General features: G+C 46.0%; 1 protein-coding gene across 1 annotated transcript; it reads left to right on the top strand.

Annotated features, from left to right (window-relative positions):
• The first annotated feature begins 921 nt into the window (after window positions 1-921).
• Window positions 922-25327, top strand: LOC100588453 (eukaryotic translation initiation factor 4H). Its single transcript, XM_030797012.1, is given in 8 exon segments — window positions 922-1176; window positions 15776-15963; window positions 17816-17884; window positions 17965-18060; window positions 18398-18457; window positions 22947-23081; window positions 23371-23444; window positions 23447-25327. Coding segments are annotated over 8 exon segments (747 nt in total). The 5' UTR covers window positions 922-1117; the 3' UTR covers window positions 23513-25327.
• The last annotated feature ends 1515 nt before the right edge of the window (window positions 25328-26842 follow it).

The raw sequence follows: 26842 nt of genomic DNA, 5'->3' as shown, positions 1-26842 counted from the left end.
AAATTAGGCGAGGTACTGCCCGCCTATAGTCCTAGCTACTCCAGAGGCTAAGGCGGGAGGATGGCATGAGCCCAAGAGGTCAAGGCTGCCGTGAGCTACCATTGTTCCACCGCAGTCCAGCCTGGGCGACAGAGTGAGACCCTGTCTCAACAACGAACAAATAAATACATAATAAAAAGTAATGGTTAAGCGTAAGATACCTAGGTACACATCACAAGAAAATTCTATGAGGTTCTTTCAAAGTGTGCTTAGATAATTAAGGTTTGTCAACATCGTGGCACCCACAATTACCACCATCTCAATCACAAACCTGGAAATTTACCCGTGTAATTAATTCCCACTGCATAACCATGTTTTGTTATTGCTAGATGATGGAATCCGCATCAGTATCCAATTCTTTTTCCAAGGCAACGACTTCTGCAAAAAACCGAGATGTGCAGTCTCTCTTGCTAAGTCACCAACCACCTATGCTCTCTCCTCTCAAAACCACCCCGCCAATACCCAGGCTGAGAGTAAGCCCTGGAAGGCATGATTCGTGTCTGCATCCCACCGCCTCGCACCCCCTTCCGGGGCATCCTCATCGTGTGGCCAGCTCCTGCCTGGAGAAGGAGGTGGCCTTTACTTGGGTGTCACCCGGGGACCACTTGCGGGTCCAAGCGGGACAGGCCTCCGCGGTCCCTGCCATGTCTGGAGGCCGAAAGGCAGGGTCCCACGCGAATCGGAGAGGGAGTTCCCACCCCCAGCTCTCCAGGTCACCTCCCGCCGACGGACAGAAAGGCCGGCGCACACGGGCGGGGTGCGGCGGGGATAGGAGGCAGCCGCGGGCGCACCCCAGGGCCAGCACATAATGGGCCGCGGCGGCCGGGCAGGCGTCCAGCTGGGGCGCCGCCGCACCACGTGGGCCGCAGAGCGCACGGGGCAGGCAGCTGCCCGTGGGCCCAGGGCCGGGCGCGGCGCGGCAAGCGACCGTCCGTGCGTGCGCGCGCGCGCGCGCGCGTGCGTCCAAGGGATTTGCGATCAGGCGGCGCGGCGGACAACCCCGGCGGCGGGGCGGGGGGAGTTATATTGCGGGGTCCTTCCTCGCTCACCCTGGTTCCTCTCGGAGCGGAGACGGCAAATGGCGGACTTCGATACCTACGACGATCGGGCCTACAGCAGCTTCGGCGGCGGCAGAGGGTGAGGCGGGCGTGCGCGGGCCCCGGCTGGGGCTGCGGGACCGGCGGAGTCGGGGCCGTCAGGGTGGCGGCCGTCCTGCGCTCAGCCGGGGCGGCAGGAGGCGGGGGCCCGCCCGGGGGCCCGCGGAGGCCTAGGAGCGGCTCCTGGAGGGCCGGGGCCTGGAAATGGCGCGCTCGGAGACGGGGCGGCGGCGGATGGGCTCCCGGGGTCTTGCTCGCGGGGCGGATCCCTTCCACCGCTTCCCGCCAACGACAACGTGTTGGTTTTTGCCCTGCCTCGGCCGCGGCAGCGCCGAGTGCCCGGAGACGAGCGCCCGCTTCCAGCCCCATCCCCCCTACGGTAGGGCCAGCGCGGGGCTGAGCTGAGGCGCTGGGGTGCGGGCCACACGGCCTGCCCCGCTCCGGTCCCGGCCTCTTTCGCTGCCCTCTGTTGTCTGGCCGCTTTGCAGGCCCCTGGCCCCTTCGCCATGAGGCCGGCCGACTGGGGAAGGTCGGAAGCCAAGCGGGGCGATTCCCTTCCCCTTACGTGTGAGGCAGGAATTTGGCGGCTCTGGCCCGGGGATGGTACGACTCCTTGCGGGCGGGGGGAGACCAAGGAGACAAATCCATCGTAGCTTCTTTGTATTAATCTTTCTTGGGTCACAGTGCCTTGACAGGTGCTACGTGCTCTTTGGCACAATTTTATTTCTCCCTGGTTTCTCGCTCTGACCTGGAGAAGGAACCGCATTTAGCGTCGTCCTGATTGTTGTCAAATGCAGACAACTATGTATAATTGAAACACGTTGCTTAAAAGAAACATCTTTGAATAGAGAGCTCATGGTGTTTAATTCCAGGAATCTGCACTTTTTTTTATTTTTTTTTTAAATACAAGTTGCCTCGTTAGAATATAGGCTATGAACATCTTGCTGTTTGTCAAGGACACACTTGGGCTTTGTGTTTTCTTGCAGAAAGGATTACTTTCCCAGGATAACACCACAATAGTACACACTGAGGTGTTCAGTCTCCTGGGTTGCAGTCCAAAAGTATCCTTGTTTGATAAAGAATGATCACTTTTAATACCTTGGTTTGGGAACGGCTCAAACAAAAGCTTGTTTCGGTGCAGTAGTGTAGCTAATATCATTCATGATACTGTAAGTTTCATGGAAGTGTGTTGGGGTAGGTGGAGCTATTGTCATTCCAAAGAACATTTTATTTGCTAATAAAAAAAGAAATAAATGTTGGATGACGTGAAATTATCGCCTTTGGGGTAGGTTTCTAGACATCAAATTTGTTCTCAAATCATTTCGAAATTTAACAACTAGGTTTTTTTTTTGTATTGTTTTGTTTTACCTAGTTCCAAAAAACGTTCACAGAAGTACCCAGAAAAATTCTTCTTAAACAGCGTGGTCGGTTTAAGTTGTAGTTGCATTGGTACTACAATAAGGTGGCCTTATTAAACTGAGTGTGGGGATTTAAAAAAAAATTCCTTCAGACACATTTGCCAGCTCTTCTGGTGTCAAATTTTGACATTTGGGGGTGCCTGGAACAATCAAAAGTAAAATTCTGTTAAGATGCTATTAATTTCATATATCCCCAGGCAAATGAAAATATTAGCCATTTTCCCCAGGTGTACTCCAAAAACTGATAGGAGAGTTTCCTAGGTAGCACTGTGCATCACTTAAACTTCTTAATAGAGTCTCTTTACTATTAAGCATCTTCTATGTCTGACTTGGAATTTTCTATTTGGCTTCATATTCATGTGAAAGTACATAAGTATTGCTACTTTTACAAGTAGTTTTAAAAACCTGTTGGTGAATTTACATATTCATTTATACATGTGTATTCTTTTTTTTTTTTTTTTTTTTTTTTTTTGAGATGGAGTTTCGCTCTTGTTGCCCAAGCTGGAGTGCAATGGTGCGATCTCGGCTCACTGCAACCTCCGCCTCCCTGGTTCAAGTGATTCTCCTGCCTCAGCCTCCCAAACTGCTGGGATTACAGGCATTAGCCACCGCGGCCGGCCTCAATTATTTTAATTATGTCCACATGAACAAATGCCACTGCTTTACAATGCTTAAGCATCATAGAAGATTGCCACCTATGGAAAGCAATTTTAGCACTGCATTGTTTGGTACTTGTGTAGGCACCTTCTCCCTTGTCTGAAATGCCTCAGACAGGCTAGTACATCTCCCTCTAAATTACTTGGGTCACAGGTGAAAGAAATGGTAGGCCTCAAATGAACAGTTATAATCATAAAACATAGTTTGGTAATTATACATCTTCCTAAGTTTATTTCGTAGTTGTGTTTAATAACCAGTGCAGTTGTCAGGAAACAGTATTGAACCACTGCTTTTTTCCCCCGAGCCTATTAGGGCATGTCCCCAGCAGCCAGGGAGAGAACCAGGGACTGCATTGTTCAGCAAGCAAATCAAAACAAAATTCCAAATGATCAAGAGTTGATTGTACCAGATCTTGAATGGACTTTGTTTTGCAGTTTGCTAAATTATCTTTTTGAGGTTCCAGTTTCTCATTTGCCATTGGCAGTAAAGTGCAGAGTAATACTGATTTTATATTTCTGATTGCAACAAAGCTGTGAGTGCTTAGTGGAAAACCACCGATCCTGAGAATTAGGGTAGAAATCGGAGGTGGCAAGAATTGAGGTGCCTGAAATGGTGCCATCTAAAAACTGGCAAAACTCCAAATTTATTCTTTATCAGTATTCAGTTAGGGAGTTTAGAATTCTTTTTTAAATAGAGATGGGTTTCACTGTGCTGCCCAGGCTGGTCTTGAACTCTTGGACTCAAGCAGTCCTCCCGCCTCAGCCTCCCAAAGTGTTGGGATTACAGGCATGAGCTACCACGCCCAGCCTAGGAGTTTAGAATTCTAACCTTTGAATCTTTAAACTTAGCATCTCTGTCTAAATTTCTGAGCATATTTTTATCCAAATTTTTTATGGTGGTAAAATACACATAACATAAAATGTGCCACTTTACCCATTTTTCAGTATACATTTCAGGGGTATTGAGTGTATTCGTAATGTACAACCATCACCACTATCCAGCTCCTTAACTCTTCAGCTTGTAAAACTAAAACCCTGTCCGCTTTGAATAGTAATTCCCTATTGCCCTCCTTCCCCCTGGTCCTTGGCAACCACCATTCTACTTCCTGTCTCTGAGCATATTTTAAGATTTGTATGAAATAGGAAGGAAGGCAGTGTATAAAAACTACAGCTGGTTTTCACTGATGCTAGGGCCTGTAAAGCTATTGAAAAGCTTATTTTAAAATGCTGTTTACCTGTCAAATGTCAAGTCGTTTGGGTTTGTTATCCTTCACTCCAAGTGTTCCATTGCTTAATTCCAAACCATTATCCTATATGAAAAGTGTTACCAGAAATATTTGGATTTGCTGAGAGGTCTCTGCATGATGGTTCATGCAAAAGCCCTGGCTTTGGAATAAGGCAGACCAGAGTTTCATCAGTTCAGCCATGTGTTAGTTGTGTGATCTGAAGTAAGTTCCTTCACCTCATATTTTCCCCACATATGAGTTAGAAACATTTATTTATTTATTTATTTATTTATTTATTTATTTATGAAATAGGCTTTCCTTCTGTCACCCAGGCTGGAGTGCAGTGGCAGGATCATAGCTCAATACAGCCTCGACTTCCCAGGCTCAAGCCATCCTCCCACCTCAGCCTCCCAAGTAGCTGGGACTACAGGGTGTGCCACCACGCCCAGCTAATTTTTGTATTTTTTGTAGAGACAGAGTGTCCCTATGTTGCCCAGGCTACTCTCAAACCCCTGGGCTCAAGGGATCTTCCTGCCTCAGCCTCCCAAGGCTTACTGTGTGAGCCACAGTACTCAGCCTCCCAAGGCTTACTGTGTGAGCCACAGTACCCAGCCTTCAATTTATATTTCTTTTTTTTTTGGAGACGAGAGTCTCGCTCTGTCGCCCGGGCTGGAGTGCAGTGGTGCAATCTCGGCTCACTGCAAGCTCCGCCTCCCGGGTTCACGCCATTCTCCTGCCTCAGCTTCTCCAAGTAGCTGGGACTACAGGCGCCCGCCACCACGCCCGGCTAATTTTTTTTTTTTTTTTTTTTTTTTTTTTTGTATTTTTAGTAGAGACGGGGTTTCACTGCGGTCTCGATCTCCTGACCTCGTGATCCGCCCGCCTCGGCCTCCCAAAGTGCTGGGATTACAAGCGTGAGCCACCGCGCCCGGCCTTCAATTTATATTTCTATTAGAAATTAAGCTTAGTGGCTGGGTGCAGTGGTTCATACCTCTTATCCCAGCACTTTGGAAGGCTGAAGCAGGCAGATCACTTGTGGCCAGAAGTTTGAGACCACCCTGGCCAACGTGGCAAAACCCCACGTCTACTAAAAATACAAAAAGTAACGGGTGTGGCGGCACATACCTGTAATCCTAGCTACTTGGGAGGCTGAGGCAGGAGAATTGCTTGAACCAGGGAGGCGGAGGTTGCATTGAGCTGAGATCATGCCACTGCATTCCTCCAGCCTGGGCGACAGAGTGAGACTGTCTCCAAAAAAAAAAAAGAAAAAGAAATTAAGCTTAGTGTTCTGGAAGGACTTCACAATTTTAAGGAGTCTCCCTGGAAGCTTAGAACATACAAAGCAGACTCTGAATGTCTGTCCAGGATCACACTCTGGCTTCCAGCTTCCCCTGGAAGGTTCAGGAAAGTATTTGCTGCCTGGTTGCTTTTGCATCATGTGTGCAGCTGATTAGACCTGCACACCCGGGCACGAAATGAGTGTGATTGCATGATTTTGATAGAACCTAATGGCAGCTGTATGTACGTCTAAGACTTCTTTTGTGTAAGTTGAATGTTCTTCGAAGTTTGCCCACGTCATGATTTATGTGATTTTCCATCTTGATCAGGACCTTCTGAAGGTGCTCAAGTATGTGGCTGCTCCACGGTTGACAAGCCTCTGGTTAAGCATGGCCTTCCAGTTCAGGGCTAGGGGGGCCGTCACCTCCCTTTGTTCTGCACACTCTTCCTCTGTCTTTCATGTGTACTCACATTTTTGGAGCCTTCTAAATGTCTGGCTTAATAGAACACAACTGGTTTCTCATACCTGCATCTGTCTCCACTCTTGGAATGTGTTGCTTTGGTTGACTTTTATGGAGCAGCTCAATCCTTGCACAGATAAATAGTTGGAAATGGAAGGAGTAATCAAATAATTCTGGATATTAATATTTGATTCTATAGCAAAACTCAATAAGCAGTAGTTTCTATGAAGGTTAGTTGCAATGTGAAACCTAAAACCTTATCAATAAACTCTTCATACTTTTACATTAAAGTTCATCATTTAGCCAGGCGCGGTGGCTCACTCCTGTAACCCCAGGACTTTGGGAGGCCAAGGCAGGTGGATCACCTGAGGTCAGGAGTCTGAGACCAGCCTGGCTAACATGGCAAAACCCTATCTCTACTAAAAACACAAAAACTAGCTGGGCATGGTGGTGGGGCCCCTGTAGTCCCAGCTACTTGGGAGGCTGAAGCCATAGAATCGCTTGAACCTGGGAGGTGGAGTTTGCAGTGAGCCCAGATTGCGCCACTGCACTCCAGCCTGGGCTACAGGGTGAGACTCTGTATCCAAAAAAAAAAAAGTCACTTTATCTTGTACTCTGACTGGATCCTTTACCAGTGCATACATTTGTAAGGTGTTGGTGATTTGGAAAAGACCTGTTCACTGAGCCAGGCAGAGCCATGCAGATCTTCCAAATGTTGGTACATTTTGTTATACAGTGTCAAAGTCACATTCACCATAGATGTTAGAAAAGTCTGTGAGTATTGAAAGGCTGTCAGGCTTATGTTGATGGATACAGGTTTTCTGAAACTCTTTTTTGCTTGAAAGCTTAAATTTTACCATTGGCAACAAATACTGTTATTTTGGCCAGGCGCTGTGGCTCATGTCTGTAATCCCAACACTTCGGGAGGCCATGGCAGGAGAATCACTCTAGCCCAGTCTGGACAATATGTCCAGACCTGGTCTTTTCAAAAACAAAATTAGCTGGTGTGGTGGTATATGCCTGTAGTCCCACCTACTTGGGAGGCTGAGGCTAGAGGATCACTTGAGTCCTGGAGGTTGAGGCTGCAGTGAGCAGTGATTGCACCACAGCACTCAAGTCTGGGCAACAGAGCAAGACCCTGTCTCAAAACAACCCAAATACTGTTCTTTTACTTAAGGAACAGACTTAACTTCATTTTTAAAAAACTAATACCCATGTCTGAATAACCATAGTTTGTTCTATAGAAAGAACAGCTAGTTCAGCTTGTAGCTCAAGTGCTTTTCCTGGAGCAGCCATCATGCTTGTGTATGCAGCAGAAGTGCTTTGCGTGTTTCATAACATAGGGTATTAAAAAGTGGGTCACGATTCATTTTTACTGCTTTACCAAGGATATTCCTAATTGAAGCTGTGATTTTTCTTCCTATTTTAAATACTTCAAGTGCATGGTGGGAAAGCATGAGTAATGCAGTTTGGTGCCCCTGCCTTCGTTTGTATTAACACAAAGACCTGTTGTGAGATCAGTATAGGTCTTTGCTTTATAAATGTGGAATATTGTGAACCATTCTGGGAACCATATTTTAAGGCATCAGCACACTGGAGCCTATGAAGAAGGTGATAGTGGGGATGGCCAGGCTCTGAAACTTCATCTTAGGAGGAAGGGCTGAACAACTTCAGTGAGGACCTTCGAAAGAAGCCTCAGCAGCAGTGATACAGCAGCTCTTAAGTCACTGGGACTGCTGAGTGGAAGAAAGGTGTGGCCCTCCAGGCCAGAATAGGACCAAAGGCTTACATCTTGGCCTTCTTCAGAGACTGCACAAATGTAAAGAACTGCTGCTTGAGCTAAATAATTGTTTTTTAATAGAGACAGGGTCTCGCTGTGTTGCCCAGGCTGGTCTCAAGCTACTGGGCTCAAGCAGTCCTCCTGCCTCGGCCTCCCAAAGTACTGGGAATACAGATGTGAGCCACTGTGCCCATCCGTAAGTAATTTTTTGTTAATGGAAGAATATCAGTGGGTCTAGATTGGACTGGAATTTTCTAGTCTTTCACTTCTCTAACATTTAAAAGTTAATCTTAACATTTTCATATGTAAACAAAGGTAGAGACTAGTATTTGGAACTCTAATGTAGCCATTATTTAGTTTTCTTTTTACTGTAATAAATATACATAACAATTTACCATTTCAACCTTCCCCCACTCCCGCCCCCCCCCCCCCCAATCCAGGCTGGAGTGCAGTGACACAATCATAGCTCAGTATAACTTCAAACTAGCCTGGCTAGTGCTTTTTGTTGTTGTTGTTGTTGAGTCTCACTCCACTGCCCAGGCTGGAGTGCAGTGGCATGATCTTGGCTCACTGCTAACTGCAACCTCTGCCTCTCGGGTGCACGCGATTCTCCCTCCTTAGCCTCCTGAGTAGCTGGGATTACAGGCACCCGCTACCACACTCGGCTAATTTTTGTGTGTTTTTAGTAGAGACGGGGTTTCACTGTGTTGGCCAGGCTGTTTTCGAACTCCTGACCTCAAGGGATCCGCTTGCTTTGGCCTCACAAAGTGCTAGGATTATAGGCTTGAGCCACCGTGCCCGGCCCCAGCTAGTTTTTTTGTTTTGTTTTTTGGTAGACGGGTCTCCCTTTGTTGCCTTAGCTGGTCTTGAACTAGCCTCAAGGGATGCTCCCGCCTTGACCTCCTAAAGTGCTGGGATTGCAAGCATGAGCAACCACGCCCAGCCTCAACCATTTTTAAGTGTACAATTTAGTGGCATGGAGTACCTTCATAGTGTTGTGTAACCATTGCCACTATCTAGTTCCAGAACCTTTTCATCATCCAAACAGAAACTCTATACCCACTAAACAACTCCATTCCTTTCCCAGTTTTAACCTCATAAACATTTTGACTATTTCTGTTACATCTATCTTCCCTACTTTTGGGTGGGGGTGTGGGCTAGGATAATTTAAGGCTAATCCTAGCCACCTATCATTCTAAAATAGTTTTTATTTTTTTTTATTTTAATCCTCATCTTTGTGTTGGTAAATATATTATATACTTTAGAGCAATTTTTGTTTCAATTTTTATGGCTACCGTAGTAGATGTGTCTTATATATTCTTAATTTTTGTTTTGTTTTGTTTTGTTTTGTTTTCTGAGACAGTTTTGCTCTTGTTGCCCAGGCTGGAATGCAGTGGCGCTGTCTTGGCTCACCACAACCTCCACCTCCTGGGTTCAAGCGATTCTCCTGCCTCAGCCTCCCGAGTAGCTGGGATTACAGGCATGTGCCACCACACCCAGCAAATTTTGTATTTTTGGCAGAGATAGAGCAGAAACAGAGGGTTTCTCCATGTTGGTCAGGCTGGTCTCGAACTCCCGACCTCAGGTGATCTGCCTGCCTCGGCCTCCCAAAGTGCTGGGATTACAGGTGTGAGCCACCGAGCCCAGCCTTTTTTTTTTTTTTTTTTTTTTTTTTTTTGAGACGGAGTCTCACTCTGCCTCCCAGGCTAGAGCACAGTGGCGCGATCTCAGCTCACTGCAGCCTCCGCCACCACCCTCAGCCTCCCGAGTAGCTGGGGTTACAGGCGCCCGCCACCGTGCCCAGCTGATTTTTGTACTGTTTGTAAAGATGGGGTTTCACAATGTTGGCCAGGTTGGTCTTGAACTCCTGACCTCGTGATCCACCCGCCTCAGCCTCCCAAAGTGCTGGGATTATAGGCGTGAGCCACTACACTCCGCCTCTTACATACTTTTCATACTTGAGTATGTTTCTAACAGATAAGGGCTTTTTTTTTTCTTTAACCAACAGTTTTTCCAGTACCCAGTGTTCAGTTTTTCCCAGTTTTTGCAAAGATGACTTTGTATAGTTGAATTGTTTGAATATGCAAAACATTACAGAAAAATGTAGAAAATTTAAAACATGAACCAAAGCATAACATAGTGACCTGTTCTGTATACCCATTACCTACTCTTTAAGTGACCACTCTTCTCTATACTATTATGGTTTATAATAGTATAAATGGTATTTATCAAATAAAGGCTTGACCTTTGAGAGCTTAGCCATTTTTGATGATTGTCAAAAACCCAGATGTTACCTATTTGTAGATATGGGGTTTTGCCATGTTCCCCACGCTGGTCTCAAACTCCTGAGCTCAAGTGATCTCCCCACCTTGGCCTCCCGAAGTGCCGGGATTGCAGGTATGAGCCATGGCATCCGGCCAGTCATTTTCTTTGGTTTACACTACTTTACCCTTCTGAGCCTTACTTTCCCCAAATGAGAGCTAGAAACTCCTCTGTTGGGAGGATTAAATGAGACGTGTCTCATAATTTGGAGGCATGGTCTTACCCTGTCGCCCAGGCTGGAGTGCAGTTGCGCAATCACAGCCTCCCAAAGTGCTGGGACTACAGGCCGGAGCCACATGCCCATGCCCAGCCTCGAGCACTCAACTTTTCTGTTGCATCTACTTACTGGATACATCCCTACCCTCATAACATCTACTCTTTTTTTTTTTTGAGACGGAGTCTCGCTCTGTCCCCCAGGCTGGAGTGCAGTGGCGCAATCTCGGCTCACTGCAAGCTCCGCCTCCCGGGTTCACGCCATTCTCCTGCCTCAGCCTCCTGAGTAGCTGGGACTACAGGCGCCCGCCAACACGCCCGGCTAATTTTTTGTATTTTTAGTAGAGACGGGGTTTCACCGTGTTAGCCAGGATGGTCTCGATCTCCTGACCTCGTGATCCGCCCGCCTTGGCCTCCCAAAGTGCTGGGATTACAGGCTTGAGCCACTGCGCCCGGCCAACATCTACTCTTTACATTGGCTTCTTTTTATAGTTACCCTCTCTCAGTCTCCTTTGACACCCATAGATCTTTTCTGGCTTACCCTAAGGATTCAGTATTGGCCCCATCTGCCATCTGGAAGTGGAGTCCCACTTCTCTTGCTCTCTGCTGTGCTGCATATCCTGGCTCCCAACTGCTCCACCCTGGAGAGACTGTTCTCATTGCTATCTTCTGGATTTTCTGCAGTCCTTTGCTTGTGATACGATTTCTTCTTTCCAAATTATCAGCTCCTTGAGGGCAGAAACCGGGTCTTAGGTTTGTGCCTTCTCTACACTCTCTCCACCCTTCATAGACATGCAGATACGTGGTTGATTTGAGTAAAGAAAAGTGATTTGCCCATCAAGGATTTTAGTCACACTTGGAGCCAAAAGTAGGATTTACTGAAGCTGTAATTGACTACTTTAATCTTTCATAATCAATAGACTGTTCCTAGTGGGCAGTAGAAAGGACACTGCTCAGTAGTGGCAAAGAGTTTGCAGCACAGACCTTGACTTCAGGTGTCCTGAATTGGCACGCTCTGCTGATCTGTTCCTGTTCTACACGCACTCCTGCCAGCCCAGTGTAGCCTCAAGCCTGTTGGGTCTACCCAGGAGCATGGCAGAATTATTGTTAAACTTTTATATAGCACTTGGTACTTACAAAATGTTTTTGTGGTCAGCTTTAAACTTATAAAATCAAGATTGAAATATAAAATAACAGACAGGAAAACATAGGTACAGAGGTAATTTGGCAGAGGTCCTACATCAAGCTAGTTAAGGTGTCAAGTGAACCTGTTCTCCCGTGTGTTGTTATTGATCTGTGTAGGAATGTACTGAATTTCACAAAACACAGCTTATTTATTTAGGTAGTAGTCCCCCAAACTTGAATCTAGTGAAAGGTGGCAGACATTTTAGCTCAGAGTTTTCTGACATTGGATTTTGTAAATGAATTGGTGGGTAACAGATCTGTATCATCCTATGTGATGTGTACTCTGGGGTTTGTGTCTCAAGTGACTGTCACACAGTGGACACTTCACCAGTGCTAGCTTGAGTGAAGTCTACCTCCATGGCCCAGCCCTGCTGCCCCCTAGTGATTTCATTGAATGGAATGAAAAGGTAAAAAGTGCTTAAGACCTGTAGAAGGGACTATATCAGGTAAGGTATGGGAATATTTAGGACTACTTTGGTAATTATTGAAAAGTCTAGAGTATTAAGCCACTGGTGGTTTTGTGAGGCACGAGTGAGTTTAACAATTCGGTGGGCTTTGGTGTATCTTTGTTCCAGAATTATATCACCAGTTAGCTGTTAGGTGCTGCCATTTGGTAACGTGCCAACTTTTCAAAAATGGTTTGCCCCAAAGTAGATGTTTCTATCTTTTCCAAAGCCAGAGCCACCTTCCTATCCTAGTGCATTTTAGCAGTGCCCCATCATCTTACTGGCATTCACCTGGGCTTCCTATGCTCAATCAGGGGTCAAGTCTGGCCTGATCTCAGTTCCACAGTTCCTCTACTCTGTAAGTTCCAGCACAATTAGCAAGCCTTCGCACCTCCATTTTCCTTACTTAGCAACTACATCAAGAGAGAGAGTTTATCATCTCTCTTCATCCTCACCCTCCTTTTTAGTTTTTATGTATATGTTACACATTCATACACACAAACATACCTGCATATATACACGTGTTTTACACGCCCCACACAACTGTGAGCTGCTTACATACAAGACGGTCTTTTAACATCATTACGCATCCCTAGATGTTTAATGTTGAGTAATGAATTTAAAGTGTTTTTTTTTTAACATTCACCCTCCATTTTTATGGTTTTCCACATGTTTATACTGCATCTTGTTTTTTGTTTGTTTGGTTTTGTTGTTGTTGTGGTTGTTTGGGGTTTTTTTGGTTTTTGTTTTTTGTTTGTTTTTGTTTTTTGTTTGTTTGTTTGTTTTTGAGATGGAGTCTTGCTCTGTAGCCCAGGCTGGAGTGCAGTGACACAGTCTCAGCTCACTGCAAGCTCCACCTCAGCCTATGAAGTAGCTGGGATTACAAGTGTGTGCTACCACACCCAGCTAGTTTTTGTATTTTTAGTAGAGACGGAGTTTTACCATGTTGGCCAGGCTGGTCTTGAAGTTCTGGCCTCAAGTGATCCGCCCACCTTGACCTCCCAAAGTGCTGGGATTACAAGTATGAGCCACCGTGCCCGGCCTTTTTTTTTTTTTTTTTTCTTCAGTTGGAAACAGTCTCCTTCTGTCTCCCAGGCTGGAGTGCAGTGGCACCATCACAGTTCACTGCAGCAACAACCTCCTGGGCTCAGGTGATCCTCCCACCTCAGCCTCCCAGGCTTGGGACTACAAGTGTAGACCATCACTCCTGGCTAATTTTTTGTATTTTTTTTAGAGATGGGGTCTTACTGTGTTGCCCAGGCTGGTCTTGAACTCCTGGCTTTAAGTGATCCTCCCGCCTCAGCCTCCCAAACTGTTGAGATTACAGGCATGAGCCACTGGGCCCGGCCTTATACTGTAACTCATATATTTATTATCCAGTCCTAAATAGTATCTTATTGAAAATATTTTAGGATTTATGGTTTTGGAGATACCAGCGATAGAGTACTATTGGCAAAGGTTATTGAAATGCAAAATAAGTCACCTTTACTAGGCCCAGAAAGATGGGAGAAGTGGGCAGGTGGGATGCAATTCACTTGTAAACCTATTTTCTGGTGGTCTTAGAACAGAACGTGGAACTTCCTATTGGAAAGTACCAGAATTCTGAATCATGAAACTTAAATTTTTTTTTTTTTAACCGTCAAAAAATCATCACAGCTTGGTTGACCCTTCTACTTTAGAAGAATGCTTTAATGAATAATATTTGTCTGCAAGACACCTGGAATTTATCTTCAGGAAGAAGTGGAATTTCCGTTGTGTTTCTAGCAGTATGTAGATGAAAGACCAGGTTGCTCTCTAAGATGGATATTAATATTTCCCCTGCAAAGAGGGTGACTTTGAGCAGGTCTTTGGTTGTTGTGAAGGATCTCATTTATTTGAACGCATTTCCCGTTTAGAAAAAAAAACTGCAGCTGGCTGCCAGCACAGTATTCTTGGAGCAAACAGGAAATGGGTTAAATGTCTGTTTCAAAAAAACATCACCACCTTAATTTTTTTTTCCTCCTGAGTTTTCCAAACGTCTTATTTTGAAAATTTTCAAATCTACAATAAGGTTGAAATAATGGTACAGTTGGATGACGCTAGTGGATGCAGAAGTGACTATTCTGCCTTGTTTGCCGAATCCTTGCTGCATACCTGCACACATGCCCTTTACGCTGACCTGCTTGAAAACAAATGTTGGCCGCCTTGGCACTTCACTTCTAATGACTTTAAGTCTCTCCTGGGGCATTCTTATGGCAATATCGTTTTAATATAATAATCTATTTATACTATATTCTGATTTCTTTTTCTTTTTTTTGAGATGGACTCTCGCTCTGTCGCCCAGGCTGGAGTGCAGTGATGTGATCTCGGCTCACTACAACCCCCACTTCCCGGGTTCACGCGATTCTCGTGCCTCAGCCTGCCAAGTAGCTGGGATTACAGGCATGCGCCACCACACCCAGCTAATTTTGTATTTTTAGTAGAGACGGGTTTTACCATGTTGGTCAGGCTGATCTTGAACTCCTGACCTCAAGTGATCCACCCACCTCGGCCTCCCAAAGTGCTGTATTAGGATTATCTCAATTTTACAAATAAAATAAAGCTTAGAGAAGTTGAATAACTTCTCAAGGTCATATGCTAGTAAGTGACAGAGGCTAGATTTAAACCAATATCTACGCAGAGTAAACGACGCTTGATACAGCTGAGGAGATGACATCAAGGTTGAAATGGATTGGTAATGCAAGCCATGTATTTGAGGACCCTGTGAAGTATTGCACGAGAGTGTTAGGTATGTCAGTACTTGCTGTGTGACATCTAAAATTTTTATTAGGACATTCTTATGCCCATAATCAGGCAATAAGGAGAAATTATTTATTTATTTATTTATTTTTTTTTTTTTGAGACGGATTCTCAGTCTGTCACCTGAGCTAAAGTGCGGTGGCACGATTTGGCTCACTGCAGCCTCTGCTTCCCAGGTTCAAGCGATAGGAGAAATAATTCTATTATGTATGAATGTGTTAAACGTAAGCAACTTCAGTAATCCTTCTTCTGAATACAACATTACTTCTAGACCGTCCATTTCTGTATTTCTTAGCACCACGGTGTGTGAAGGAGGGTACTTGCTTAGGTTTTAGGATGTAAATACTGCAGATAGAGATTCTGAGTGAATAGGAGAGAAGCAGTTGTCTTAGGAAGGTATGTTATGTTTGGGCTGGGCATGGTGGCTCACACCTGTAATCTCAGCACTTTGGGAGGCTGAGGCAGGCAGATCACCTGAGGTCAGGAGTTGGAGACCAGCTTGGCCAACATGGTGAAACCCTGTTTCTACTAAAAATATGCAAATTAGCCAGGTGTAGTGGCGCATGCCTGTAATCTCAGCATCCTTAGAAGGCTGAGACAGGAGAATCTCTTGAACCCAGGAAGCAGAGGTTCCAGTGAGCCGAGATTGTGCCACTGCACTCCAGCCTGGGCAACAGAGTGACAGTCTGTCTCAAAAAAATTTTCTTTTCCTTTTTTTTTTTCTTTCTCCAGCCATTCTCTGTAACAGTCTTGTGGTACATTCGAGCAGAGTGCCTCACCTGGGGCGCTGGCGGCATAGCTCAGCGGAAGAATGCTTTACTTGTTTTGCTTATTCCACTCTGGGCACACTTGAATCCTATTTGTCTCCCCTCCTAGGTCCCGCGGTAGTGCTGGTGGCCATGGTTCCCGTAGCCAGAAGGAGTTGCCCACAGAGCCCCCCTACACAGCATACGTAGGAAATCTACCTTTTAATACGGTTCAGGGCGACATAGATGCTATCTTTAAGGATCTCAGCATAAGGAGTGTACGGCTAGTCAGAGACAAAGACACAGATAAATTTAAAGGTGAGTTTGGGGGATTCTTATTGTATATTACTGTAAAGGGTGGGGGAGCATGGGAAGGGGTTCTAAATAAAAATAGATTTGTGAACCAGAGGCTCTAATGAGGAAAATGTTTTAAACATTTGCCTGGTCTAAGTGGCCGAAAGAAACATAACTCTTCAACTCACAGGTCTTCAGTTCACTTAGGGGAAAATGTTTTGTACAGTGTAGTTCATAGAAATACATGGCATATGCCCAGGTTTGTGAGCCTGACCTCTACAGCAGTCCTGTCTGCCAGTAAAGGAGTTCCCCAGGAGAGAGAGGAATAGAGCCGAGGACTCTTAGGCACATTCCTCCTGGAATGACTCATAGATTTTCCTTGGTAGTTATCGTGTCATCCAGTTATCATAAAACCCAGAAGAGAAGCAGCCAGTGCTGTCAGTGTGCATTTGTAAATTTGGAGAGTGCTTGGGAGGGCTGGCTGAGATTTCAGATATGGTATCTATAGGTCGTGTGTCTGTAGGGTGCAGGAGCAAAGAGCAGGAAGAAGAAGGGATCCGAGCAGCATTCTCCTGCCTACAGGGCTTCCTGAAGGAAGTGTGCCTGCTGTGTAAGTGCAGGATGCTAGGTCCCAGGATGTTTGGCCCACATAATCCACCCAAAAGCACATCTGTGACAAGTATGGGGTAACTTGTGGTGGGGAGCTGTGCCAACAGTCGAGAAGGCCTTGCTGACCTGGGTGGTTTTGTGTGTCGGTGGCATTCTTACTCTTTTGACTTCAGAATCTAAAGCCACATGTAGTGTGTAATCAAACAGTGAAAACAAATTTATCAGTTACACTTGTGAAACTAAGCTCCAGTAAGCATTAGGAATTAAACTTTGGATTGGAGTGTGTGGGTGAGCCTAGCCTTTGGGCTGGGTCAGTCGCCACAGGCTTTGGAGTTTGGCTCATAGAGGACCATCTTCACTTGAGCAGCTCTAGAAGATGAGATTGGGCATCTGTTGCTTCTGTGAAGTTGGGGGTAGTTTTTCTCCATTATTCTCAACATTGAATCCACTTAGGGAGGAAAGCCAGGGGGACATCCCTCCAGCCAAGGCAGTATGTTCTTAACACACAGTTGGTAAACAGGGAAAGTTTGGACTCAGGCCTTTAGGGCACTTGCAGTCTAGTGGGCTTCAAAGATGAAGTGTGATTATTAAGTTATTACACAGGGCAAGGATGCTGGGGGAGAGGGGATGCAGGGTGCAGTGCCGGCATCTGGGGAGTAATGAACTAGATTTAGACTCCAGAGAGCAAGGAAGGGGCAGTATCAGACCCCTGGCATCAGGGACACAGGTTGTCAGTAACACGTACTTGGACCCAGGCCACCTGTCTTTTAATTAACATTCAGAGAAGAATGCCCTGATTGCCAAGGATATATTTTCAGCTTTGTGAAGCAAATTTTATATCAGTTACCTGAGTAGTAAGTTAAATCGGCACTTTAAGCCTCTTTCTTCAGAGCATTTTGGGTACCAAGTTTGAAATCTATGAAATCTAATCCTCACTTAGATTAAATAGTCATTCAGAAGTCAGAAGAGCTCTGCAGATGGCCTGAGAAAGGTTTGAATATTATGGTTAAAACATTCAAGAAGAAAGCTTTCTAGAAACGCAGCTGCTATTTCAGTGCATGTTCAGTTAGCATTTTCTGACTGATAAAATAGAATTGAGAGGGAGGAATGCCAGTCAGGGTTCTATCTACTGAAAGGCTCTCCTAGTCTGCCATCATCTAGACAACAGAATGGTAGTTGTGACGTGGAGAAATAGTGTGAATAGGATCTTCCCACATCTTTAACCCAGAATTACTTGAGGAAATCGGGGTCTTCTTTTCTTTTCCAGGATTCTGCTATGTAGAATTCGATGAAGTGGATTCCCTTAAGGAAGCCTTGACATACGATGGTGCAGTAAGTATCCTCAGGTTTTCTCTGTCATAGCAGTTGAGATTGTTTTCTTTTCCAGTACTTACACTATTTTCCCTTTATCATTAGCTGTTGGGCGATCGTCACTTCGTGTGGACATTGCAGAAGGCAGAAAACAAGATAAAGGTGGCTTTGGATTCAGAAAAGGTGGACCAGATGACAGAGGTGATTGGTTCTTCTAAAGCTGAACATCATAAAGATTTGCAGTAATGCCTATCAATTCCAACTCGTGAACGTTCCTAGTAGAACTCGATTATCTCATAGGTGTGATAGGTTCTCGTGAGCTCTTAAAAGTTTGCGTAAAATCCTAGAAAGAATGACTGATGCTTCTGCAAGCCTGGTGTTTTTTGTTTTTTGTTTTTCTGTTGGAAGCAAAAACTCTTAAAATGATTTCATTGAACCTTCCATCACATGAGTTGTATGTCTTCCAAGTGAATTTTTCCATGTTTGCGCAGCAAGGTAATGACACGACCTCAATTTTATCTTTTTTGTTTATCCTCAGGAATGGGTAGCTCTCGAGAATCTAGAGGTGGATGGGATTCCCGGGATGACTTCAATTCTGGTATCAGTATTTAAAGTATCACCACTTAATTTTTCCTAGGGGCCTTGCTGCTGTTGTCTGTTTCTTATGAGTAGCCCGCCTGGCCGGACTAGTTATTTAGTTCCTTTAACAAATACAACTCTCCTGCAAGGTGTCCAGGCATGCAAGTAGGCCTCTGTTAGAGCCTGTGGTGGCAGGACTTGAAGGCTCCACACTGTGGGCGGGTGAGCCCCACACACCTTCTGTGGTCACCTTTGTTAGCCTGCAGTTCCTTGGATGTGCACAGGCCTGGGTCCTTGAGCTCGCTCAGCAGTCTTTCTCAGACTCTAGCCCAGGGAAACTCCTCTGGTTTTGTGTATGGCACCAAGGGAAGTACTGTTCCTTCTGGAAAACATAGGGTAGAGGTTTGGGCTCTTGCATGGTGAAAGGTAGTCCTGATGGCCCTTTTTTTTTCTTGGAGGATTGTGGGGAGGTCCAGTCCCTTGATGGTGGACATGATCCACTTCACCGTTCTCTTTCTTAGCCAACCCAGGCAGACCAGCTGGTGGTGTAGCACAAAGCATCAGTCCACACGCCAGCCTCTGCTCTGCAGGGTGATCTTCAGCATGTGTTTCATCTTTACTTTCTGTTTTTAAATTACAAAAGTATAATTTTTTGTATGTGTACATGATAAAAACTTCAGTTGTAACAGAAAGGTAGGAAAAGAAAAACAAAATTTGTTCTCTTTCCCACAAACTTGGGATGTGCTCTCATGCTGTGCTGTATAGAACACCAGCACCCTCCCTGCATCAAAACAAAACTGGTGTAAGGTAGTGGGTAAGTATGGGAGGGACTGGTGCACACCGTCTTGTGAGTCTGAGATTTTTAAAACTCAGCTTTGGCTGAACAGATGACGACTATCTGTTGAATAATATAGTTCTTAAAAAGTCCTGTAGCCAGTCAGAAATGAGCTTATTCATAAAAGTGCAGTATGGTGGAGTCAATCTGTAATTTTATGTATAAGCTAGTCTCTGATTGAAACGTGCAGCAGCTGTCTTCTCAGAGCCAACCAGCAGCTCAGAGAACAGCCTTTTCCCCCTGCCAGTTTGGTATTCGCAGGTGCTATAGAAGTTGCCCACATGCTAACGTCTTTCTACCCTTGGCTTAGCTTGGCCACTGGCGCTCAAGCAGAAACACAGTGAACATGGCCATGGCCTGGCCACCACCAGTTCTGGTGGGAACTGCAGTGTTTGGTGACATCTCAAACCCAATGTGGGCTCACTCGATGGAGTAATGGCTAATTTGATACTTTATACATTATTTGCGAGAGTAGATCTTTTTTACTTTTTAATAGGATGGTGCTATTTTTTTTTTTTAATGATACCTGCTCATTGTAAAAAACAAATAGAGCAACAGAAAAGTACCAAGAAAGCAAAAACATTTCATCATCAGAAATAGCCAGTGTTAAACTAAGCTTTGTAAAGAAAACTCTGAAGATTCTCATGAATAGTTTGCTTCCTAGAAACCCACCAACAGATTTTTTTGTTTTGTTTTGTTTTGTTTTGTTTTGTTTTGTTTTGTTTGAGACGGAGTCTCGCTTTGTTGCCCAGGCTGGAGTACAGTGGTGTGCTCTCGGCTCACTGCAAGCTCTGCGTCCCGGGTTCATGCCATTCTCCTGCCTCAGCTCCCAAGTAGCTGGACTACAGGCGCCCACCACCACGCCCGGCTAATTTTTTGTATTTTTAGTAGAGACGGGGTTTCATCATGTTAGCCAGGATGGTCTCGATCTCCTGACCTCGTGATCCACCCGCCTCAGCCTCCCAAAGTGCTGGGATTACAGGCGTGAGCCACCGCGTCTGGCCCCACCAAACAGATTTGATGAGAGATCCTTGTTCATCTGCTTCACCAGCGTGGTGTGAGCTATTTGTTTCATGCTAGACATTGGTGGTCGAAATCATTTAATCTCATAATAAAGGGTGTAAGTTTACTTTGTACTCACGTGGAAAGGTACACCTCACAGTTTAGTTTGGGGGAAACGTGAAGTTAAATGTTTGAATACTAACTAGGCTTGTTCACTAAACTGTGTAATGTGGTGGGTAAAAGACTTTGTAAAGGACCTTATACTGGACTATATGCCTCCCAGTGTATTTCCCCTAAAGCAGTGCTCCTACTGATCTAAATCTGTTTAGACTTGTTTTCATTACTTGGTTTGTTAAAGTTGATTATTTAACTCAGTCTCTGAACTGGGTGTGAGATCCCTTGATTGGTTTCCAAAACCCTTGCCACCTTTAAAGAATAGAAATCGGCCCCACCACGGGTGATGCAGTCGGCGCTCGTCATTGGAGGTGGTTCTGTGGAGTTGCTATAACACTGAATGAGCCCGTGCAGTGCTGCTCCTGTGCGCCTTGGATCACAACATTTTCATCAGCTGATCATACCTAACATTGCTTATATGACTTTTTTTTTTTTTTTTTTTTTTTTTTTTTTTTTGAGACAGAGGCTCACTCTTTTGCCCAGGCTGGAGTGCAGTGGGCGTGATTTCGGTTGACTGCAACCTCTGCCTCCTGGGTTCAAGCGATTCTCCTGCCTCCGCCTCCCAAGTAGCTGGGATTACAGGTGCACACCACCACACCCGGCTAATTTTTATATTTTTAGTAGAGACGGGGTCTCTCCATGTTGGTCAGGCTGGTCTCGAACTCCCAACATCAGGTGATCCGCCCACCTCTGCCTCCCAGAGTGCTGGGATTACAGGCGTGAGCCACCACGCCCAGCCTGTGTGACCTTGATTTTAAAGACGCCTCATTTAATGTTAGTGTTGATTCATTTAATAGTGTTAACATTGAACTCAGGGCCAGCTGTAGTAAGTAGTCTGTAGTGCCATCATTTCAGCCTGTTAGAAAGCTCATCCCACACCGGTTTTGTCTGTGAGACACCTGACAGCCAGCCTGCACTTAGGAACAGCAGACAGCACTTCACACTGCACCTGGGCCAACTTTAGACAGCGATGTCACCAGAAAAAGCCCAAAGGGCAAACACCCGACACATTGTGAAAAGACTTGACAGTTAAGAACTGAAGCAGGCAGAGCATTGTCTTTTCTGCCTCAGCTGGGATCGTCGCGTCTGTGCAGGTCCAGGACTGACTGCAGAAATGGTGCTGGTATCCAGCTTGGAATTACACATGAATTTTAGCGACTGGGTGGATTTGCAAATATGGGATCTGTGGATAATGAGGATGACTGTATAGTGCATACCGCGGGCTCTGAGGGTTTCTTCTCAAAGACGAGCTCCCTGAAAGCTTGGGGCCTTGGCACCACTCTTGCAGAGAGTAGCAGCGGCAACCCCTGAGTGCACAACCGACAGCAGCAAGCTCATTTGTTTAATTATGGTTTAACTTCTTTTCGCCAGTTTTTTTTTCCTTGAGACAGAGTCTCACTTCATCACCCAGGCTGGAGTGTAATGTCACTATCTCGGCTCACTGCACCCTCCACCTTTCGGGTTCGAGCCGATTATCCTGCCTCAGCCTCATGAGTAGCTGGAACCCCAGGCATGCACCACGATGCCCATCTAATTTTTGTGTTTTTTGTAGAGACTGAGTCTCACTGTGTTGCCCAGCCTGGTCCTGAACTCCTATATCAAGTGATCCTCCCACTCAGCCTCCCAAAGTGCTGAGATTATAGGCGTGAACCACTCTTTTACCAAATTTTAACATCAGTAGGTTTATACAGTTAAAGTTTAGCTTTCACTTAAGTACAAACCTAAAGGCCCCTTTAGACCATTGAGAAAATACTCTTCCTCCTACACCACCAGTGGGAATTCAGCATTTCTAAATGAGATGCGTTTACTTCTGCCAAGAGCCCACTTAGCAGGCACACAAATGAATGGGGGAAAGAACACTTTGCCCCCACAGGAGGCACCAGTGGGGGCAAGACACTGGTGCTCTTGCCCTATGCCCTCTGTGTAGGGCATGGCCAATTTTGGATAACTGCTTTGTTTACCACCTCAGGTGCTTTGCTTGTAGAATGGCCCACACCTACCTAAATGCAGCCAAAACAGGAAAAATTAGGACTTTGTATTTTTATTTTGTCTTCATATAGCTTTTTCTTGTGATTTTGTTTTTCTGAGTGTAAATACTTCTAAATTTCAGGTTATCTTTTAAAATAGCTGTATAGATTTCTATTAGAAAATAGAGTTCAACCTGCTTTGAGGCTTTCTTGTTTTTCTTAAACCGTATTAAAATACAGTTTCGTGGTATTAATATTTTTCTATTTTTCCTGCAAGCTGAGCATGTAAACAGCCCGTTTGTTTGCTCTCCAAGATCTTGATTCCTTTTTTCTTTGGGAAGTCTGTTAGCACTGTCATTACTCCACACATTGGCATTGGACCCACTTTTAAACACACTTTATTTTGGAGAGACTTCAGATACTGGACAAACTGAAGAATTTGAAATTAAACAATTCCCAGAACGTTATTCTATAAGCAGTTTGGAGATGATAGTTTGGAAAAGTAATTCAGTGTCCTGTTTCTTCCTCAGGCTTCAGGGATGACTTCTTAGGGGCAGGGGAGGAGTCGCCCAGGTGATCGGCGAACAGGCCCCCCATGGGCAGCCGCTTCAGAGATGGCCCTCCCCTCCGCGGATCCAACATGGATTTCAGAGAACCCACAGAAGGTACAGGTCATGGTGCAGTGGAGGGCATCTTGCCTGATGGGATGATCATGGCCAGTTCACACCCATGGGGACTTGGCCTTCCTACGGCAACACAAAGTTTCGGCATAGATCCCCCACGTTCTCCGGAAATAGCAAGTTCACCTTGGTCTTAGAGCATCTGCTGATGGGGTAGCAGGCCAGGTGAATTTTAAAAGTGGGGCTGGTTTGCTGACAGCAACATCAGCGTGGTCGTTTTGCTGGATGTGGAATGGGATCCACACTCTGACAAACTCTGCCTTTTCTCCCCTAGAGGAAAGAGCACAGAGACCACGACTCCAGCTTAAACCTCGAACAGTCGCGACGCCCCTCAATCAAGTAGCCCAATCCCCAACTCTGCTATCTTCGGGGGTGCCAGGCCTAGAGAGGAAGTCGTTCAAAAGGAGCAAGAATGAGCCTGCGGTTGGGAGGGAATGGGGCATGGGGGATTAGAGCAGGACCACAGCCTGGTGAGTCCCTGGGCAGCCGTCCTGCAGCCGCTACTCCTGCGCCTGCCATTGGCCTCCTCACAGCGGAAACACAGCTTGTGAGTGCATGTCAGCTGTTAACAAGTGGTTTTTAGTACATTCTGGGCTTTGCTGTATCTATCTAGTGCCTGTTTGTGCGTTTTTTTCTTTCCGCTGCTTCCCCATTTTCCTTCTGTCCTTTTCCTCCTGCTCCTTGTTTTCCCAGCAGCACATGGGGTTCCTCGGAGGAGCGGAGGTGGCCCCCTTGGGTGGGGGCGTTTGGGCTGCGGTGCTGCGACATTTTTTCTTTTGCTTTCTCTTTTTACTTTAGACACTGGCCCAACTCCAGGCGTTTCCTTTCATTTCCTCAGTGCTTCTCTTCCGACCTGCATGTTGAGTTCTGTATTGCTGGGGCTTCCGACAAAAACCAGAGTCACTGACAGAGGGAACGGGAGGGACCTTGTTGGTATTCAGCTGTGATGGATATAGAGAATCGGAGGCACCTTGTTTTCACAACTAGGATAAAAATATCTGCAGGGTCCTTTCCATTCCTATTTAGAGGGAGTCCTGGCTCCATGACCCCCTCCCAGTGGACTGTCCAAGCAGATAGGCTCACACGAGAAACAGTGAGGCTGAAAGTGGGGGCCATGGAAGAGCGGTAGGGAGTCCACGGAGAAGATGCAGTGAATGCTCGCATGGATTCACACGTGTTTTTACCGCTTTTTCGAGGCGGTGTCCCAGCTAGTTCACTCCTTTCACCGTGCATGGTGGAGGCTCCCGCCTCTGGCCGGGTGCAGTGAACGGCCAGCTGGTTTCTTTTCTGCTGGGCCAAGGCACTTTGGGGGTGGAGGAGGTAGTGCTGGCGCTGCGCTGGGCTGACTGCGGCGCTGATGCGGCGTTTCCCCCATCCCTGTTGCCTGTGTGTTGTGTGGATCTGTTCCTAGTATAGGCAACATAATGAGATACTGTGCTTCCCACCTCCCCTTCAGTTCAGAGCCAAAATGGGTCTAGAATCTGGCACTTTACTCATTTCCTTTGATAAATTAAATTGTACTATGCAGAGCTGTCAGGAACCTTCAGATAGCAGTAGAGGACTGCAGCTGTCTAGGTCTGCGGCCACATCTTGGGGACACACGATTGTTCCCATGTGCAGGGTTCAGCACTTACGTGGGAGTGCTAGGGGTTAGGCTTTTGAGCTTGAACACCTGCGTGTGAACAGATGAAAAATCCTTCAGTACCAAGTCCCAGTCTGTCCTGTGGGGAGCAGTTTGGGGGCGGCCGGCAGCAGGAGCCTGGGAAAGAGGCGCTCGCCAGGTGATGGCAGGGCCAGGGTGGCCTGGGGTGCCCAGCAGAATGTGCTTAGTATTTGGTCACCAGCCGTCATCCTGGGCTTTTCCTACTGTGTCTTGTTACAAGGCCTCAGCAATCCACAGAACTCTCTCTCCTTCCTTACACCTGTCAGCTTCTCTGCTTCTGAGATAAGAACCATTTGTGTAACACCAATACTTAACTTCAGAAAGACATGCATTATGTGGTTGTAATCAAACCCGATGCTTTCAGATGACCTACTTACATCTTCAATGTGGATAAGATAAAGAACAAAACAAATGCATCTAAACTTCTGGGCAATCCAGTTGACTTTTAAATGTAAGAATGGAATTCCAAACACTTAACACATTCAGCTATATGACAGAAAGTAAATCTATGGATATGGTATTTTGTGAATGATCTTTTAAATAAAAGAAAACCTTACGTAATATTTAATGCTTGCCTTTATTTTTGAGTTCTTTTTAGCTGCTCATGGAATGTAACAATTTTAAATTTGGGAAGTACCATTGAAATGGAAGAGTCCCTGTCATTTTAATTCTGGGATGAGTGAAGTTATTTTAAAAGCTGGTGATGATTAGAAATAGGATGCCAATTTTTTCCCCTCACTTGCTAAAAATGTCCTTTTCCCAACCAGGCAGAAACCTTGAAAGTCTGGCTGTTTTGGGTTAGGTAAAGGAACATAATTTTTTTTTCCCAAGATGGAAGAAATCAGGCATTTACACAACATGTGGCCTCTTTTAACATCTGCTTGTAAACGAAATTCTCGGTGCCCTTCATGGCTGGGAGGGCTGCTGCTTCCTGACAAGCAGATCCTGACTGGGGAGTTGGCTGCTGTAGGTTGCTGTTGGGTAGTGTTAGGACAAGAGCTGAGTGGGCAGGGTGCGGGGCACGAACTGCGTGTTTGGCAAAGTCCTGGCTGGCTTTGGAAGGGGCTGTGGCCAAGGAGACCTCGCCTACCTTGAGGTAGGAGCATTGTCTGGTGATGGAGGACCCCGGAACACGACTAAATTTTAGTAAGGTGGGCAGGGGCTGTTCAGGTGGGTGCCTAGAGTAACTCTTCTGCTTCAACTACTTCCTACCCAAGAGTAGGTGGTAGAGAGGACTGGTGTTTCAGATACAGGGTCTCCCTCTGTCACCCAGACAGGAGTGCAGTGGCGTGATCTTGGCTCACTGCAGCCTCCGCCTCACGGGTTCAAGTGATCCTCCTGTCAGCCTCCCAAGTATCAGGGATTACAGGCACCCACCACCATGCCCAGCTAATTTTTGCATAGTAGTAGATGGAGTTTCACCATATTGACGAGGCTGGTCTCAAACTCCTGACCTTAAGTGATCCACCCACCTCAGTCTCCCAAATTGCTGGGATTATAGGCACAAGCCACCATGCCTGGCCCTGACATCTGTTTTCAGTTGGTGATTTCTAGGGAATAGCCTGGTTTTTCTCAATGAAGGACATTACTTAACAAATTAAGTCTAGAACAAGAAGAGCTGATTAACCTAGAACATGGGTTGACCTCGCCTATAGGGTGGTGAAACAGCTTAAAACCTGAAGGAAGACTTCCCAGGGAGCAGGTCACTGGGGCCAGGCTCACTGGGCTTTTCTGAAGTCAGACCCTGGCCACATCTGGATTTTTTTTTGTTTTGTTTTTTTATTTTGATGAGATGGAGATTTACTCTTGTTGCCCAGGCTGGAATGCAATGGCACGTCTCGGCTCACCGCATCCTCCACCTCCCAGGTTCAAGCGATTCTCCTGCCTCAGCCTCCTGAGTAGCTGTGATTACAGGCATGGCCACCACGCCCAGCTAGTTTTGCATTTTTAGTAGAGACAGGGTTCACCGTGTTGCCCAGGCTAATCTCGAACTCCTGACCTCAGGTGATCCGCCTGCCTCTGCCTCCCAAAGTGCTGGGATGACAGGCATGAGCCACTGTGCCTGGCCTATTTCAATTTTTGT

This window comes from Nomascus leucogenys, chromosome 17 (assembly GCF_006542625.1).
Source record: "Nomascus leucogenys isolate Asia chromosome 17, Asia_NLE_v1, whole genome shotgun sequence".
NCBI lineage: Eukaryota > Metazoa > Chordata > Mammalia > Primates > Hylobatidae > Nomascus > Nomascus leucogenys.
Note: the sequence above shows the minus strand (reverse complement) of the source record. Positions and strands in the feature narration are given on the sequence as shown.